This window comes from Thamnophis elegans, chromosome 9 (genome assembly GCF_009769535.1).
Source record: "Thamnophis elegans isolate rThaEle1 chromosome 9, rThaEle1.pri, whole genome shotgun sequence".
Classification (NCBI taxonomy): domain Eukaryota; kingdom Metazoa; phylum Chordata; class Lepidosauria; order Squamata; family Colubridae; genus Thamnophis; species Thamnophis elegans.
Genome location: NC_045549.1, coordinates 26,699,141 through 26,716,476, shown reverse-complemented (window position 1 = coordinate 26,716,476; position 17,336 = coordinate 26,699,141). Strand labels below are relative to the sequence as shown.

General features: G+C 35.0%; 1 protein-coding gene across 1 annotated transcript in view; it reads right to left on the bottom strand.

The window, feature by feature from the left end:
* The window catches only part of ANK2 (ankyrin 2), a 187,696-nt gene that overhangs the window by 59,125 nt on the left and 111,235 nt on the right, over positions 1-17,336 (bottom strand). Inside the window, 9 exon segments of the mRNA XM_032224365.1 lie at positions 963-1,072; positions 4,503-4,647; positions 9,281-9,353; positions 10,844-10,942; positions 12,343-12,441; positions 14,657-14,755; positions 14,849-14,947; positions 15,721-15,918; positions 16,887-16,985. Of these exon segments, the coding sequence (XP_032080256.1) occupies positions 963-1,072; positions 4,503-4,647; positions 9,281-9,353; positions 10,844-10,942; positions 12,343-12,441; positions 14,657-14,755; positions 14,849-14,947; positions 15,721-15,918; positions 16,887-16,985 (1,021 nt within the window).

Genomic DNA, 17,336 nt, shown 5'->3' with positions numbered 1-17,336 from the left:
GAGCAGAGAAATATGTTTTCTTTTTTTTTTTCTTTGCAATGTCTCTAATGAACACATTAAAATGTTCCTACATTTGAACAAAATATAGATTATTTTAAATTAATTTTACAATGAGATGGGATACTAGGAAAAAATAATAATTGTATTGAGTGATTACAATTATCTTAGAGTTGTAACACAATACCCTTCATGACTACTTAGAAGGAACCAAATGCATCTTATTCCTAGATAAATGTATACAAGACTCAAGCCTTAAACCTTCAGAAAAGTTCACATCTAGACTGTATCAATTTTACTGTATCAATTGATACTTTTAGAAGTATCAATTTTAATGTAAATTTGTTTTTTTAATATTCTATTATTTCCTATCTAATCTTATTCTAATACTCCTTTTCAAGTCCCTTTCTGCACCAGGATTATTTTATATAATTAAATAATAAAATTATTTTGCAGATTTTATATATATATTATATATATATACACACACACACACACACACACACATATATATATATATATATATATATATATATATAGAGAGAGAGAGAGAGAGAGAGAGAGAGAGGGAGGGAGGGAGGGAGGAGGAGGGAGGGAGGGAGGGAGGAGAGAGAGAGAGAGAGTGTGTCACAACCCCTGGTAAGCCCCAATTATGGGAGGAAGCTAATTGCTTCCATCATCTGTCAATCGGCTCGTCACAAGAGTCCATCACGACAGAAACCCAATATTTTTTTACTGTTGCCTTTGTTATATTTGTGTTTTTTTTTTATTTGTGCTGATAAATAAATAAAGGGAGACTAGTATAGATCTATTTCAAGCTATTTAGCTCTCATCAGCTAGCCATACCCTTACTGGGATTCGAACCTGTGCTGTATTGCATCTTAGGCAAACGTCTTAGCTTACATACATACATACATACATACATACATACTACATACATACATACATGCAAAATAACCTGGGACATCTTACCTGGTGACTTGGGATAATGATGGTGTCATCGATCATAGTGCTGTCCCTCAAGTATGAAGTATGGCTCAGTGTACGGGACCTGTCTGAACTGAAGGATCGCAGGCTGGTAGATTGGTATTTGGGCAACATTTTCAGCAGTTGTGATGGAGTGGTGTAGATAGGATTATGAGCAAAAGCACAGGGGTGAAAAAAGCATGCTATTAGCAAATAGTGTAACTTCCAGGGGAAATTATTTTAATATACCCTCCATTATTCCTTGGAGTTTGTTATGCTTCTGGGTTTTCTGTTCCAATGCAAATGATCAGAACCACAACATGCTCAATGTTCTGTTTATGACATCATGCATGATGTGTGACTAATCAGTCCTACATGTTCTTTTTTTTCCTGATAGAAAAATCCATTATTTGTTTTTCAATACATGAAGAAACGCAGACAGAGTCCCCTGGAAGGTACATAGATAATAGCCAGCCAACTGCTGTTACTACAGTGCAAGATTCTTCTTTTATCTGCCAACAGCATTTTAAAAGTTTGCAACCACAACCACTGCTTATCTCTCTCACACACAGACAAAACTATAGAAAACCATTTGCTGAAGCAATGAGAGAATGCAAAGCAAAACAAAGTGACTTACACACAACTAAAGTCTGAGACAAATTTCCCTAGGTTTTGTCAAATTAAACTACAAATGTTTTATGGTAATCCCTCTATGATGTCCACATAATCATAGAATATATACGGTATTTCAGATGTTGATTTTGACATTTCTGACGGAGTAATTGCCAGATGATAACTCTCATTTTTCTAATTGTCTGAAATCGTTGCAAACTTAAAGTTTCAAATATTGATAAGCATTAAATATTACCTAAGCAACACAATTTACTACTTCATCATGCTGAACTATACAGATTCTTTAGGCCTACATGCAAAGCCAAATCTCGCATAAATTGTAGAAAATATGTATAATGCTTCTATTTTAATATTTCTTATACTGCATCAGTTGGCCAACTCTGTAGCCAGTAACATGTATGACCTTCCTTCTAATTTTGATTAAACTAGACAGAACTATATTTTAATAAGTGAATTGATTTCAGAGACAATAGAACACATTCATGTGGAACCGAGTTTTGTTTTTTCCTTCCTCATCTCTCACTCCAGCATATTGGACAGCATTTGGGAAACTGTTGCTAACATAAATTTCCCCCTTATGTAATAAAGTCAGCTAAATAAGTTTAGAATGGCAAATTTGGTAACAATCTGATTAGAGCCAATGCAAAGTGTAATTATTCTCTTGAATTCATAATTTTTTCTCTGAAATATTATTTTGTAACAAAAGGATCTTAAGCAGCAGTAATAGTGTGACTTATTACATCATCATGGCAGAAATCGTAGGGAGAAAAGATTATTTTTTTCTGTCCCATGCTATGATCCTAAGACAGTTAAAAAGCCCCCCTGCGCCCCAGACGCCCACCCCCCCCAGCCCCAGCCCCCCCTGACCTTTCTGCTGACTTTAAAATGAAAGATATGAACCATATCTGATCAGTGTTTCTAAATGTATAAAACTTTGATGGGCAGTTAAATGGCCTGTAATAATATTTACCCTTTAATAGCAAATTCCTGGCCCTTTTATATTTCTCTAAATTCTAGAAGCAGTGACATAAATGGTTGCAAAGAACTTGATAGCCCAAATCCATTACTTCTCTGTTAATGATGTGTTTCAATAAGTAACAAACATCTACACATAAGGACTTTATAAAACTAAAATTATGAGTTTTAGGGGACATTTGACTAATTCTAGTGGTAGTAAAACAAAGCCCATAGTATTTGTTTGATACATATTATAATTTGGGGGATGTAATTAAACACATAGGATTCTTAGAATAAAATAGGGATTTTGAACCACAAGGATAGTAGAAACTTGTGATGAATTTGAAGGGAAAAAAAAAGTGCTATCTTCTTTAGATACAAAATTAAGAATGCATTATTGTCATACTTAAGGTAAATTTAATCTAACAGAAAAACCTTCATTCTATTATTTTGTCTGTTTCAAAACTCACTAATATTTATCAATCTCTTTCTTTTTTACAAACCATGGATTTTCCAGCTTTGAGGCAGCACAAAATAAGAGCATAATTTACTCCTGCACTGAGGCAAGGACTTTTTTTTCTGCAGTCATCAATGTTTTCCCAAAGAACACATTCCTATTCCTCCGTACACAGAGAAAACTTACTTTCTCTTTATTCTATTATTTTCTTAACTATTTTTGATACACTTCATTTTGCTAAGAAAAGTAAAAAATAACTATATTGGAACAGAAAATGGCCAGAAAGAGTAGTACCATAGTATAGTACCCATCACTTCCCCCTGTAAGAAGTAATTTAGCTAGTAATAATAAGCATTCACATTGTGGCATTTTCTAAAGCTGATTTTTAATTAGCGCTTTTCTAGATGTCATTATGGAATGTGATAAAACTTTGGTTGAGCTAATTGCTAACTGTAATCAAAACAGATTTTAGTTGTCCTGTAAACTTCACAAATTCTAAAAAGCTTTTCTTTGGCAAGCTTGCAAATGGAATTGGGAGGGAAAAAGATGGGATGCCATAAGGGAGAACAGAAAGCATTGCTTTCAGGCCTCATAATACCTACCTGGGCATAGTACTATTGAAAGCATAAAAAGGAAGAAAAACAGAAAATAAAAAAAAAATCACTGAACTCTTTTAAAGGTCTTCTGAGATTCTAATGAATAAAATGAAACAGTTCTTGAAATGTGGTTGTGTAGATGGATGGTAAGTATGAAATGTTCCATAGCAGAAACCAAGTGGCTTTGAGAACAAACTTTGTTTTCTGTAATGATCCAGTTTTAAAGCAAAGTCATTGGTCATGTAGAGGCTTACATATCTACTTACTACTAAAACACTTTGGTCTGTAACCTTCAATTGCATGAAACAATGCATTATAGGGCAACAATTTTTAAATTAATAAACCTCAAATGAGCAACTTGAGCAATTTAAGTCTAAATTCTTAAATTAAGGAATCTACTGACACATAAAGAAGAAACTTGTCTGTTTTTATATTGTGTGATTGCAGAGTTCTGAAATCAACATCCCTATACCACTTTGTTTTAAGAGATCTGTATTTAACTATGTGTTTCTAATGCAAAAGACAAGTACATTTCTTGACTTTACACAAGAACTGCATTACACATTGTACTCCTTAGATGTTTCTTTTGTTCTACGGTGGAAAATGCTCTTTTATAACCTAATACCTAAAAAGCAGAGCTCTCAAAAACTTGTAAAAGAACAAATAGAGTTTTACAATTGTTACAGCTAACATTTTTTCTGGCAGAGTTTATTTTTTTCCTTAATGAAGCATATTTCATTTAAGTAGCTCCTGGATATATTTTTTTCCTTGTGCCTTGTAAGAAAAAACAGATCTATTTCATCCCTAATAGTCATCTGCATTTTGAACGGCTGCTCAGAAAAAAGAATACAGATAATTGCAGTAGGAAAATTGCTGTATTGTCCATAAAGTGGTACCTGTCAGAGTGGCCTCCTTCCAGGCTGTATCTCAGGTAGTTCATGCCATCTAAGAACTGAGTACTAGGTAATGAATCATCACCTAGTTCCTTCAGATCTTCAGGTCTTAGATATTCTCCCCCATCTCCTGTCATTGTGTCATCACCTTCATTCAATACACAAATTCCCAAAATTAGTCATCAATATAATTATTTTAGCATTTGAATGAGACACATATAAAACAGACATGGTTACTATCACTCTTGAAGCACAGCAAGCACAAATAGTTAATATATCTTAAGGAAACACTAGTCAGTTTCATTAGATTAAATTAATACTCTCTAAAAATCACATATAATCATTCATCTTGTGCCAGGGTAAATAGTATTAGTAGGACTAATTTCATGAGTTTTACTTCATTTATTCAACTCAGTGGGATTCTGGAAGAATCTCTAAATATTTTCAATATAAAAAAGTGATGTGTCCAGAGATGGGTTCCAGCTGGCACTACTGCCGGTTCGTTCATGTCTGTGCTTCACATGGTAACACTGATGGTACCGACTGAGGAACTGGTTCGGAGACGTGGCAGGCATGAGTCACTGCTGGTTCCAGCAACCCATGCCACCAAACCACTACAGGTTCGGCTGAACTGCTCCGAACTGGTAGGAACCCACCACTGGATGTGTCTCTATAAATCTATAAATCAAAAATGATATGACAACAATGACTAAAATATGGCATATAGTGTTATAATACCATAATCATTATTGTCATATCATTTTTGTCTTCCTGGTAGAGCTCTCTTCCTTGGCTCATTCTCTGAAAATCTGTTTTTAAGGAAGACATTGGTTGTCCAGGAAATTGGTTTGGTTTGGTTTATTAGATTTATATGTCGCCCTTTTCCCAAGGACTCAGGGCAGCGTACAACATTAAAAGAAACACATAATACGAAAGTTAAAAAAAAATTAAATAGAATATCCCAAACAAACCCAATTAGAATTGACAATAACATTTGTAAAAAAAAATCGAATTAAAATTAACACTGATCAATAATTTATTTTGTTTTGTTCAGGCCAGGCTGGTTTGCTGGAAAAGCCAACTTTTTAGGGCGCGTCGGAAGGACCGGAGGTCAGGGATTATATGAAGCTCCGTGGGCAGCTCGTTCCAGAGGGAAGGCGCTCCCACAGAGAAGGCTCTCCCCCTGGGGGTTGCTAGCCGACACTGTCTGGCTGACGGCACCCTGAGGAGGCCAACTCTGTGGGATCGCACTGGACGGTGGGAGGCTACCGGTGGCAGTAGGTGATCTCGCAGGTACCCTGGTCCTAAGCCATGGAGTGCTTTAAAGATCATAATTAGTACCTTGAATCGCACCCAGAAGACAACCGGCAACCAGTGCAGGCTGCCTAAAAGGGGTGTAACATGAGAGCACCTAGGTGCCCCCATGATAACCCGCGCAGCCGCATTCTGGACCAGTTGAAGCCTCTGGGTGCTCTTCAAGGACAGCTCCATATAGAGAGTGTTACAGTAGTCCAGGCGAGAAAGGACAAGGGCATGAGTGACTGCGGACAGAGCATCCCGATCCAGGAAGGGGCGCAACTGAGGTACCAGGCGAACCTGGTAAAAGGCCCCCCTGGTCACGGCCGTCAGGTGTTCTTCTAAACTAAGCCGCATATCCAGGAGGACACCCAGATTGTGGGCCCTCTCTGAAGGGGCTAAAATTTCTCCCCCTATCATCAAAATGGAACAAGGTGCACAAATGCCTTCAGAAAAGCTGTTAAGACCGGGCTGTTCCGGCAGGCCTGGGGCTGTTGACCTTACTATGTAGGGTCCAGCCCCAATCAGAATGTATGCGTGTTGGAGAATTTTTTAATTTTTTTTTATTATTTTGTTTGTTTTCTTTCTTGTTCTGTGTAAGCCGCCTGGAGTCCTCCGGGATTGGGCGGCCTATAAATCTAAAAAATTGAAATTGAAATTGAAATCGGGATGACGGAAATCACAGCCACTCCGTCTTGGAGGGGTTGAGCCTGAGCCTGTTCCTCCCCATCCAGATACGCACAGCCTCCAGGTTGTTTTATTAGTTACAACCACTAACTGAACTATTTAAGTCTTTTTTTATATTTGTCAATCAATGTTTGTTTTATATTATTTTATGTAAACATTAATATCAATTCTAAGTAGAACTTGAAGGTGAGAAACAACAGTTTCTTATTGATAAGTATACGGATTTCAAGAATAATGTAGGAATGCAGAATGGGCAGATATGAACATTCTAGGTAAAGAAAATGTAAGAAAAAATAATTCAGTCTATATATACTGTAAGTCCATATAGATCAGTGTTTGCTTGTTTGTTTATTGATAGGTTGATTTCAATTATTATGGCTATCCATATCATTGTGAGAACTCTGGGCAGCTAACAGCTAAAAATAGTGTAATAAATGCCACAATAATAAACCCATAATTGGCTTTGTATTTCTGTTTTAATAGTGGTTTTCCAAGTTCACAGGCAACAGTCTTTCCTATGACTTGCTAACTAATTATTTAAATTCAAAGGTCAGATACTGATCCTGAAATTATGAAGAGCACCATGTGTATAACTGCACTGTGGCCTCTCCCATAGAGAAATAGCCTGGGTTCTAGAGATATTTTCGTATATCCTAGCAGTTTAACAGATTCATACATTTTCTGGGAAATTAAAATAATCTCACTGACAACTCATTAATATTCCTGGTTTGATGTGATAAGCATGTTATCTTCTTGCCCATCAAATAACTTTTAATTAAGTAGGGTATTATCTTAAAGACAGTGAAGAGATTTCTATATTGGAAACATTACAGAAAGTAGTAGCTCTGGATTTGGGTATCTACTTTCACTCATTTTATAGTGTTGTTCTTCATATAAATTCTGTATCCATAGTTACCATTCAGCTCAAAGTTTTGAAAAATATTACCCTGCTGCTTTGAAGAGTCATGTTGTCTGGCTAAACTAAAAGAATTAGGAGTTAAGTAATTGCAGATGAACATCATATCTTGTTAGTCACGTATAACTCTTAAAGCACATCAGGAAGGTAGGAAAATAAAAGCACAAACATCTGCTTTTACTTCATGATGAGAAATAAGGCTATGAAAGGCCACAGCCTACAAATGTCCATGTGGATTTTTTGAAAAGCAATAAATTTAGGAATTGTCTACATTAAATAAATGCATTGCATATTCTAATATTTTGCATATCATAACTCTAGAATTTTTGAACTATTTTTCTGAAAATCTCAATAATGTGAACAGTTTTACATGCTTTAATACCAAAACTGTTTGGAAAATACTGATATATAAGAAATGTGATGGTGTCTCATTTTGTTTTAAATTAATAACATGAAATTATAGGTTTATTAAAGTTCTAATTAACACTGTAAGATTGGCACATTCCCAAAATGATAACTCAAATTCATATTAGTAATTTTTAAGCTATTTTTCTCCATTTGGAGAATAGAGGGTGGGACAAACCATAAACATGCAGAGATGCACAATCAAATTTAATATCTAAGTGTTAGGTTCTCAAATGTATTTTTAAACAAGGAAATCATTTAAGCTAGATTAAAGTATTTTCTTTGTTCTCTCCAACAGTTGCTTCCACAGTACCTGCATCACTAAAGGCTTCCTCGTCAGTGGAATGGTCATAATCAGAATGTTTTAAAGCTGCATAATACACACATTGATTTTAGGGGAAATTGTTTACAAAGGAATGTATAAGGAACAAAGTTACATTATAGGTAATCCTTGTTTAGTGACCACAATTGCTTCCAGTGATTCAGTCATCACTCAAAGCAATTGTTAAATGAAATTACTTCTCCACACTATACTTATGATTTTATTTCAGCAATCAAAAACCTTCAGTGTGAAACTGTCCAATCTTGTCAGTTTTAGGCAGCAGCTGCAAGCAGAAGTTTCTGGCCAACCAATTAAGGTCACTGAAGTGAGTTTGTTATTTGCAGTTAGCACATTGAGGGATGTGCCACACTTTCACTTTCACTCCTGAGAAAAGCAGCTCAGGAGCAGGATGAGGCAACACACCAGGAACAGGACAAAACTGTGATACAATACTGACTGTAACAGTGAAAACATGACCGAAAAACAGACACTGTGAAAGTCTTCAACCCAGGTATTGTTCACAAAGTTACACTGTCATTACCTTCATAATTTCAAAAAGTCACGTATGAGACAGTTGCTAAATGAGGATGGTCTGCAATATGCTTCATTTGAAAATCATGTTGTACATAGGCTATATGATCCATTTGGAGAACACATTAAGGAACAACAATGTGTCTATGCTTGCAGGTAGTTTACACTAAGGAAAATGGCATTGGGATAACTGATTTCGCTATAATTGATAACTGTTAGTAATTCTGAATCAGTATTGTCTTCCTTTCCCAATTCTGCATGCCATAGCCCAGGGACATCTGAAACAATAGCAATTGGCTTCCAAATGACAACAAAACCTTTTGTAAATACAGAAACGTGGCAGAGTTATGTTTGCCTACTTGTGCCTGTCACTTTAAAGCCAATTATTGTCACTATGGGTGCTGCTACTTTGGCCCAGCCTATTCAAAATGTCACAGATATTTTATTTAATCAGAAACATGTCTACAGCTGAAAATATATATTTTAGTAAGTTTGGTACATTTTTCAATTCATATTTATTTTCAGTAAGATAGAAGTACTTTAACTTACTACCCATGATGAAAGCAATAAATACATTTTATGAATACATGCATTAACAAACCAAGTGATTCATAAAGAACTCACCTTCCTCATCAGAAACATCCAAAATTTCAGTCATAGTCTCAGGTACGTTGAGCTTGTGCTTTTCGGTGACAGTCTGTAATGAGAAAAAGAAAAATCATTTGTTTCTTTCTATGTTTGTCTACATCAGTGGTTCTCAACCTATGAATCGGGACCCCTTTGGGGGTCGAACGACCCTTTCACAGGAGTTGCCTAAGACCATCAGAAAATACATATTTTCGATGGTTTTAGGAACCAAGACACCAATTTTATGGTTGGGGGTCACCACAACATGTGCAACTGTATTAAAGGGTCGTGGCATTGGGAAGGTTGAGAACCACTGGTCTACATGATTACAGAAAGGAAGGCCGTGTTTAAATTCCACTCTTTTTTAAATAAAAGTATTAATTGATGAGATTCCTGATTTTCAGATACTCATCTGCCTATGCATAAAGCCACGCCATAAAGGTATTCAAGTTGGCAGTAAACTTGTTCAAATATGACATTTTCATGTCAACAGTAAATTCTTTTCCTAAACAGCAACTCTTTGGATTTCATTTTAAGAATTGTTTGCAATCTCTTTTTTTTAAGTTACAGAGCAAGTATATATAAATATAAACATTATAAATATATTTATAAAAATGTTCCTCCATTTAAATACTTAGCCCCTAAGTAGTCTGTTCTACTTAAAATTGTTCCTCCTTTATATTTTTTGCTTCTCTATAAATATCAACAGTCTTATCACTACCAAGCACATGAATCATGTTTGCATCTACTATTAAAAGGACTAGATTAATTTTGGTAAATTTTTTGCAGTGTGCTCCATTGTATAAGCTTGATGAGTAGAGTACCAAATAATTTCAATATTTTAAAATACTAACAATTATAAGATGAAGAACATTTCTGTTTTTAACCCATCCACTTCTGCCTCAAATTCCTTGTTTGTACCAAAGAGACTATTATTTCTAAGCTTGATATATAATAAATCCAAACTCACTTTCATATTTGATGTAAATGTGAAAATACTCTTACTAACTAGCTACAATAACTAAATGTAATGTGGGACATAGAACCAAAACTTTAAGGGCAATATAGAATTGCCTCTTCTTAATTAATAAAATATTCAAAGTAAGCAATAAATGAAGCACTTAATACAGTACGATTTAACTGAATCTGTATTACTTTCCTGGTTACAAAACATTTGTTCACTTCTTTACAGCATGAAATCTTTCTATAATCAGGGATACAGAAAGTACAGGTTCCTATACTGGCTGACCACAGGAACCCTTCCCAATATCAGAAAGAACAGATATAGAAAGACAACCCAAATAAGTAAATATTAAAAGCAATGCACAATTGATATGAAATTTAACTGGAAATGTTTGTAGATCTGTAGAAAAGGCATAAAATTCAAATATCACAGTGAGCTATGTTTTAGTACATTTATGAATATGCTTAACACTTCTCTGTATGGATATGCTGATAAGTACTGAATTACAATGGACATAATTAATTTATCTCTTTTAAAAGATACATCAAATAAACAAAACCAGAATAAATAGTTGGAAAAACGTCTGCTGTACTCACAGTTGTAGTGGTGATTACTTCCTCTGTTACAACCTTTAATGTATCTACTACTGAGATGTATCCCAGACGCTTAGCAATTGCTAAGGCAGTATTGCCATTCTGGAGGAGGAAAGAAGGAAAAGGAATACTGTGATATAAACCAATGAGGTCACACCCAGAAGTACATGAACCAACATTTCCATCCAAAGTAAGTCATTCACTATGGAAAAACCCTTTGCAACTTTGCTCAAACTATAGCAGCAATTGCCATGGAAACATAAACTCAGAACATCTGTCTGTGATACTGTATTTTTTTAAAGTGCACACTTTTTAATAATTTAACCCAAAGCTTTCTGCACCTCATTAGATATTTTTTATTTGCTACATGTGTTCTTGTATAATTTTGACAATAAGCTTTTAATTGGCAATTATTTTGATAATAGTATTAATAGAACCCAGATATAGCAGGAATTTAAGAGGTTCCAACTCAGAAATATTAGATCAGATATGTACAAGATGCTGCTGATGCACACCCAGCAAAAGAGGGGAAAAATCAGTATATTTTAAACGTGTTTATATACATTCTCTTATTTTAAATAAAAACCAAATACATAATATTCAGACTCTAAAGTGTTTTTTTTAACTTTAGGGAAAAAAGAACTAACTTTGTTTTAGTTGCCAATATAGTAACTTATTATAGAAGTGATAACTACTGTTTCCTATCTGTATTATTGCTTCAGCATCGTGCCCTGTTTCCTCATTGTTAATTAAGGGAAGAAATAGTAAAAATATTAGTATCACAATATTATCTAACCAATCTGAATTCCTGTAATAATTATCTATGAATTAAAAATATATTTAATCAATGTTTATAGAATGATCAGGTAAAAGAAACCAATCAAATTTGGCTCTGCTACAGGAGAATGAGTGACAAAAATATGTCTGTAGCAATAACAATAGCACTTAGACTTACATTCTGCTCCATAGAGCTTTACAGCGCTCTCTTAGCAGTTTACAAAGTCAGCATATCATCCCCAACAATTTGGGTCCTCATTTTTAACAACCTTGGAAGGATGGAAGGATGAGTCAACCTTCAGTCAATCAGGATTGAACTCCTGGTTGTGGGCAGAGTCAGCCTGCAGTGCTGTATTCTAACCATTGTGCCACCATGGCTCATGTGATAAAGTTCTTGTTTCACTATTACCATTGCATCATGTTATGTTTTTCAGCAGCTGCATGTTTAATCATAAACTATGACGACATGCATTTATTGTATGTGCAATGATATCCATTCTATAGTTTAAAGACTTCATGCGTACAATACATACCATTTGTCTTATTAAATTATTAATTATAATATATTTTAGTTGACTTGTGTGTCTTGCTATAAGTTCTCCAAGTAGTCACATCCATCCATCAGATTCTAGCTGACTAATCTAATTTACTTTCTAAGACATGTTGGAGTTCAAAATGTAAAACAAATCATTGCAACTATATGAGTAAATACTCTAAAATCTTACCGCAGTGATTGCATTTGGCTTGGCCCCATGTTGAAGAAGAACATTGATGATGTGAGTGTGACCTTGCTGAGCAGCTTGGTGCAGAGGAGTGTATCCATTCTGAAATTAGCGGTAGTTATCATGTTTAAGAATATAAAGGGGACAAAAATCTTAAAATACAGTTATTTTAATATTCCTCTGATTTCACAGAAGTATTAATCACAGTGATGCCGGCTGTTTTCATCAGACAACAAACATCAATAACCAATTTTTTCACATATCTAACACCTATCAAATCCCTATTAATTTTTCATAATTTAGGTTTTAAAAAAGCAATCAATGGGTCAAAGAAAATAAAATAAAAAGACCCTAGGTTACCATGAAATTTGATTGTGTTGGTGTTCTGTAAAATTATAAACAGTATCTCTTTTATTTGGGACTATATAACTGCTGGTGTTTTATTTGGAGTGGGAGAAGAGAGATAGGAAAACTAAAGTAAGCATTTATATGTTTTGCTCCATGTTACACATATTCTGCTTACCTACAACCCTGAAATTTTCACAGCAGTTTAGTCTTAAGCCTTCCAACAATATCCCTGTTAAATTCTCACTATAATAACATCATTGAATTTATTCTAAGTAATATACTTATAAATTCAATATGGAGGCAAACACCTTTTCTATTGTTATTCTCCTGCAGGTGATATTTGAAAGCATGCTATTCCCAACCCAGAAGTAACCCTCAGTTAAGAACAATACTTTTCAAGTATACTATCTCCTTTCAAGCCATCCAGGTCAATGGCCATTACATTATAGTACAGTACAAATTGCTTATGCACTATGTTAGTGGTCCACAACTCCTGGTCTGGGAACTGGGACTAGTTCGCGGCCCATAAGGAACCGAGCCGTACAAGTAGTGGGCAAGCATGCAAAGCTCCATTCGTGTATGTAGTGAGCCCATGTACAAAACCATCTCCTTCCTCCTGCCACCACCACCACTGCTGGTGTGCTAAGCTGGGAAGGTTGGGATTGCTAGTACTATGTGAAAAGGCCTTTTTTTTGTCATTTCAAATCACCTTCAAATAGGTTTGTAGATGGTCCTGATTTTTAGAGAAGGAGCAAATATTTTCTGGTGGTGACTTTCTCTATACATTCAGAAATTCCATACACCTCAGGTCCCCTTCCCCTCCCCCCCAAACTGAAACATTCTAATCCTTTTTTTCATACATAAATGTTCAAGGGCTCTGATCATTTTGGCTGGTCCTTTCGGCACTTTTCCCAGGTTATGTTATAATCTTTTTCAAAGTGTAGCAGCCAGATCTGTACCTAGTACTTTACAGCCAGACTGTTGTAGATTTGTATTAATGGCATTATATTTTGGATTTTTATGATTCGTTCTTTTCCTAGGATCCCTACATAATATATGCCTTTTCACAGTGCTGTTTACTTCCTTCTGCACTATGATGCCTAGATCTTTTCTGTCATTAATATGTATTATCTGAGGAAACTATCTCACCCATGTTGTCCCACCCACACTGACAGAAGAGGCCTTCTGTGGACCCCATCAGTCAAGGAATTTCACTCGCAGGGTGCAGGAGAAAAGCCTTTTCTGCCATGGATCCTGCCCTCTGGAACATTATGCCCCCATGATGAGATCTGCACTCTTCTTTCTGGTCTTCTGAAAGAGCTGAAGACCTACCTTGGACAATTGGCCTGAGGCCCTAATTGGCCTGGGACCCTGGTCCATATTTAGGTGGTTAGTAGACTGAAATAAGACTTTGCCTTCTCCTCTATGCACCTTGCCGTATTTTAATTCAATTTGATTATTAGTATTATTACTTTAATGCTTATCTTGTTGTTTGTATGGGTTGTAAGCTACCTAGAATCACCCCAAGGTGAGATCGGCATCATATAATCTTAATTAATAAATAAATATGAAAGTAGACGTTACAGGATGCACTACACCTTTACACTTATTAATTTTAAGTAAGTATAACACCGTGCCATTTGGATTATCATTCATAACTTTTATTTTTAATTGCATATTTTTAGAATAGCTTCCTCAGACTGATGCTAATGAAATGCATTAGCACTGTCATTTAGAGAAGTCCAAAGTTACAGAATTCCATGGCCACAATGCTAATGATTGGCTATGTATATTATCGGTACATAGTCAAATACATTATAATGTTGCATTATTCATAGAACACTGTACTGAAACATTGACTTCTTCTTTCATATATTGCAAATTTCTTGCAAATATATAAATTTCTTAAATATAAATTAATATTGTGGTTGTTTGTAAATGAGAATGGAAGGAAACAATATACATTTACCTTTGTCTTAGCATTGACATTAGCTCCTTGCTTCAGAAGGAAGTTCACCATCTTGATGTTTCCATAGTGACAAGCCACAATTAGTGGAGTGTAACCCAGCTAAATGAAAGGACCCCCCAAAAGCGTAAGTAGAGAATGTGACAAGGCATTGGAAAGTTATTTTATTGTCCTGGAAGTTACTATTTGTTATACCTTAGTCTGAGCATCTTTGTTTGCTCCATGCTTTATCAGCATATCAGCTACATTTACTTTATCTTCTTGAGCTGCTAAATGTAAAGATGTCAGTCCGCTCTGAAAATTAACAACATAAGTATTTTAGTAATACAAATGATATAAAGAATTTTTTACACTGTAATAATTAAAGATATTCCCCCTGAATACCACAAACTGGGACCACATTGCCTCATGGAACTCACACCTAGCAAAGGCTGTAATGTAGGATGATATTCCTAAATATGTCATCTCAGAGTTAGCCTAATGAAATTCATTATTCAAATAATTTCTTTCTAACAATTATCATGAAATATTCAGACTGTAGACTCATTCATAGTGTCTTTCCAATTCTTGTATATATTGGAGAACACAAAGGTTATAGCTATGAACAAAACAAGAGAGGGAGGGAGGAATAAAATAGTATTATAAAAGAATGAATAACAGGGATAGTGGCCTCATACATATGCTGGAGAAAAAAGGCAGAAAAAAATGAAATACTCTACAAGTGAATAAAATTGGGGTAAAATTTTGCGCTCTCTCTACTTCACTGCAAAATGATCTAAAAGATTTAACTGCAATTTCCAATTAACACTTAAGCAGACCCACACAAACCTCTATGAATATATTATCTACTATTGATATTATCTCCTATTTAAATAGATTTTAAAAATCAATCCCACTAATATGGATTTTGTGATTTTAGATAAGATATTAGCCAAATATATTTTTACACATTTTCCTGTTTTTAATTCTCTAATATAACTTAATATTTTGTACTGGTTTGTTGAACACTTACATCATTTTCTAAATCCCAGTTCAAAAGTTCATTCTTAATAGAAGGAGGGCATTACCTTTGTGGCCACATGAATATTGGCTCCCTTCTCCAGAAGTAAATTCACCATGTCAGAATGACCTTCTTGAGAGGCCAAGTGAAGTGGAGTCACTCCTTGTTTGGTCACAATGTTGGTCTCTGCTCCATAATTTAGCAGGGTTGTGGCTATCTGCATCTGATTCTTCTTAGCAGCAATGTGTAGAGGAGTATACCCATTCTAAAACCAATTGCCTTGTATTAATATAGGTTTTAATTTCTTTTTCTTTCATAATAGCACTTAGACTTATATATCACTTCACAGTGCTTTACAGCCCTCTCTAAGCGCTTTACAGTGTCAGCATATTTGCCCTCAACAATCTGGTCCTCATTTTACTAACCTCGGAAGGATGGAAGGCTGAGTCAACCTTGAGCTGGTCAGGATTGAACTCCTGGAGTGAGCAGTGAGTTAGCCCTGCAGTACTGCATTCTAACCACTGCGCCACAGAGAATAGCCATTATTTTCCACAGCTTTCACATAAATAATAATATTAGCCATAGTTTCTTGCATGAAATCGCAGTTGCAATCCAGGTAAGGCGTATGTTGACACTGATCTTTCAAATGTCCAATTTTAATTATAGAACACATAACCTTATTGAGGATAGTTAAATGCTTTCCCTTAAACATATTATTCTTCATTAGAATTCATATAACTTGTATAGAACTAAAGGTGAACATAAAGTCTTCTTAAGAATAATTTGACATGTTGGACATATCCAGACATTTTCTAGCAATAATATGGAGTGGCTTACTATTGCATTTTTTCCAGAAAGATTTTTTACTTCTCCAGCTAGCCTACCATACTAGTATTTCTTCGTATTCTTCTGTGCTGGTATTGACCAAGCCTTCCATGATCAGACAAGGTCAGCTTAGTGGAAACAATACTCTATTCTCAATACTCTAACATCATTCATAGTTGCCTTCCTTAAATAGATTCCTTCCAGACATATTGGATATGCGGCAATTAAGATGGAAGATAGTTATGATCCTACTAGTCTGCAAGGTTCTAGTTTGTTGATTTTAGAAGTATTTTTCAAACTTCCCCAACATACAAACTTCTGCAGACCACACATCTTAAAGTTGCCAAGTTTGAAAAACACTATTTTAGAACAACCAGAACAAATTTACAATAAAATGGTAAATCTCACCTTGGCAGTAGCATGAGGAGAAGACCCTTTCTCTAATAATAGTAGTGCCACTTTCTGATTGTCATAGTGAGCAGCAACATGGAGGGGAGTGAGACCATTCTGGAAAGGGCGGTTTATGTTAAGGCATTAAGTGGTGGTTAGCTTTGTTTATACTAACATTAATTAGAAAACAACAGTATAAATTAAATAAGCAATTGATCAGAAAAAAAACCCACAGCATGTTTAATTCAAAGTGAATTATTTCGTATTAGACATGTTATTTAAATCAATAACAAAATAATTTAAAAAATAGTATTACATCAATATTAGATAAAATAATACTGCTTTAAAAAAATAAGCCATTTCAAATTCATTAAATTTTCTGCAATAATATAATGTGTAGCAGAGCACAAAATAGTTTGGATTTAAAATGTTTCAAGCTTGAAATACCCTATTTTGATTCATACCAGA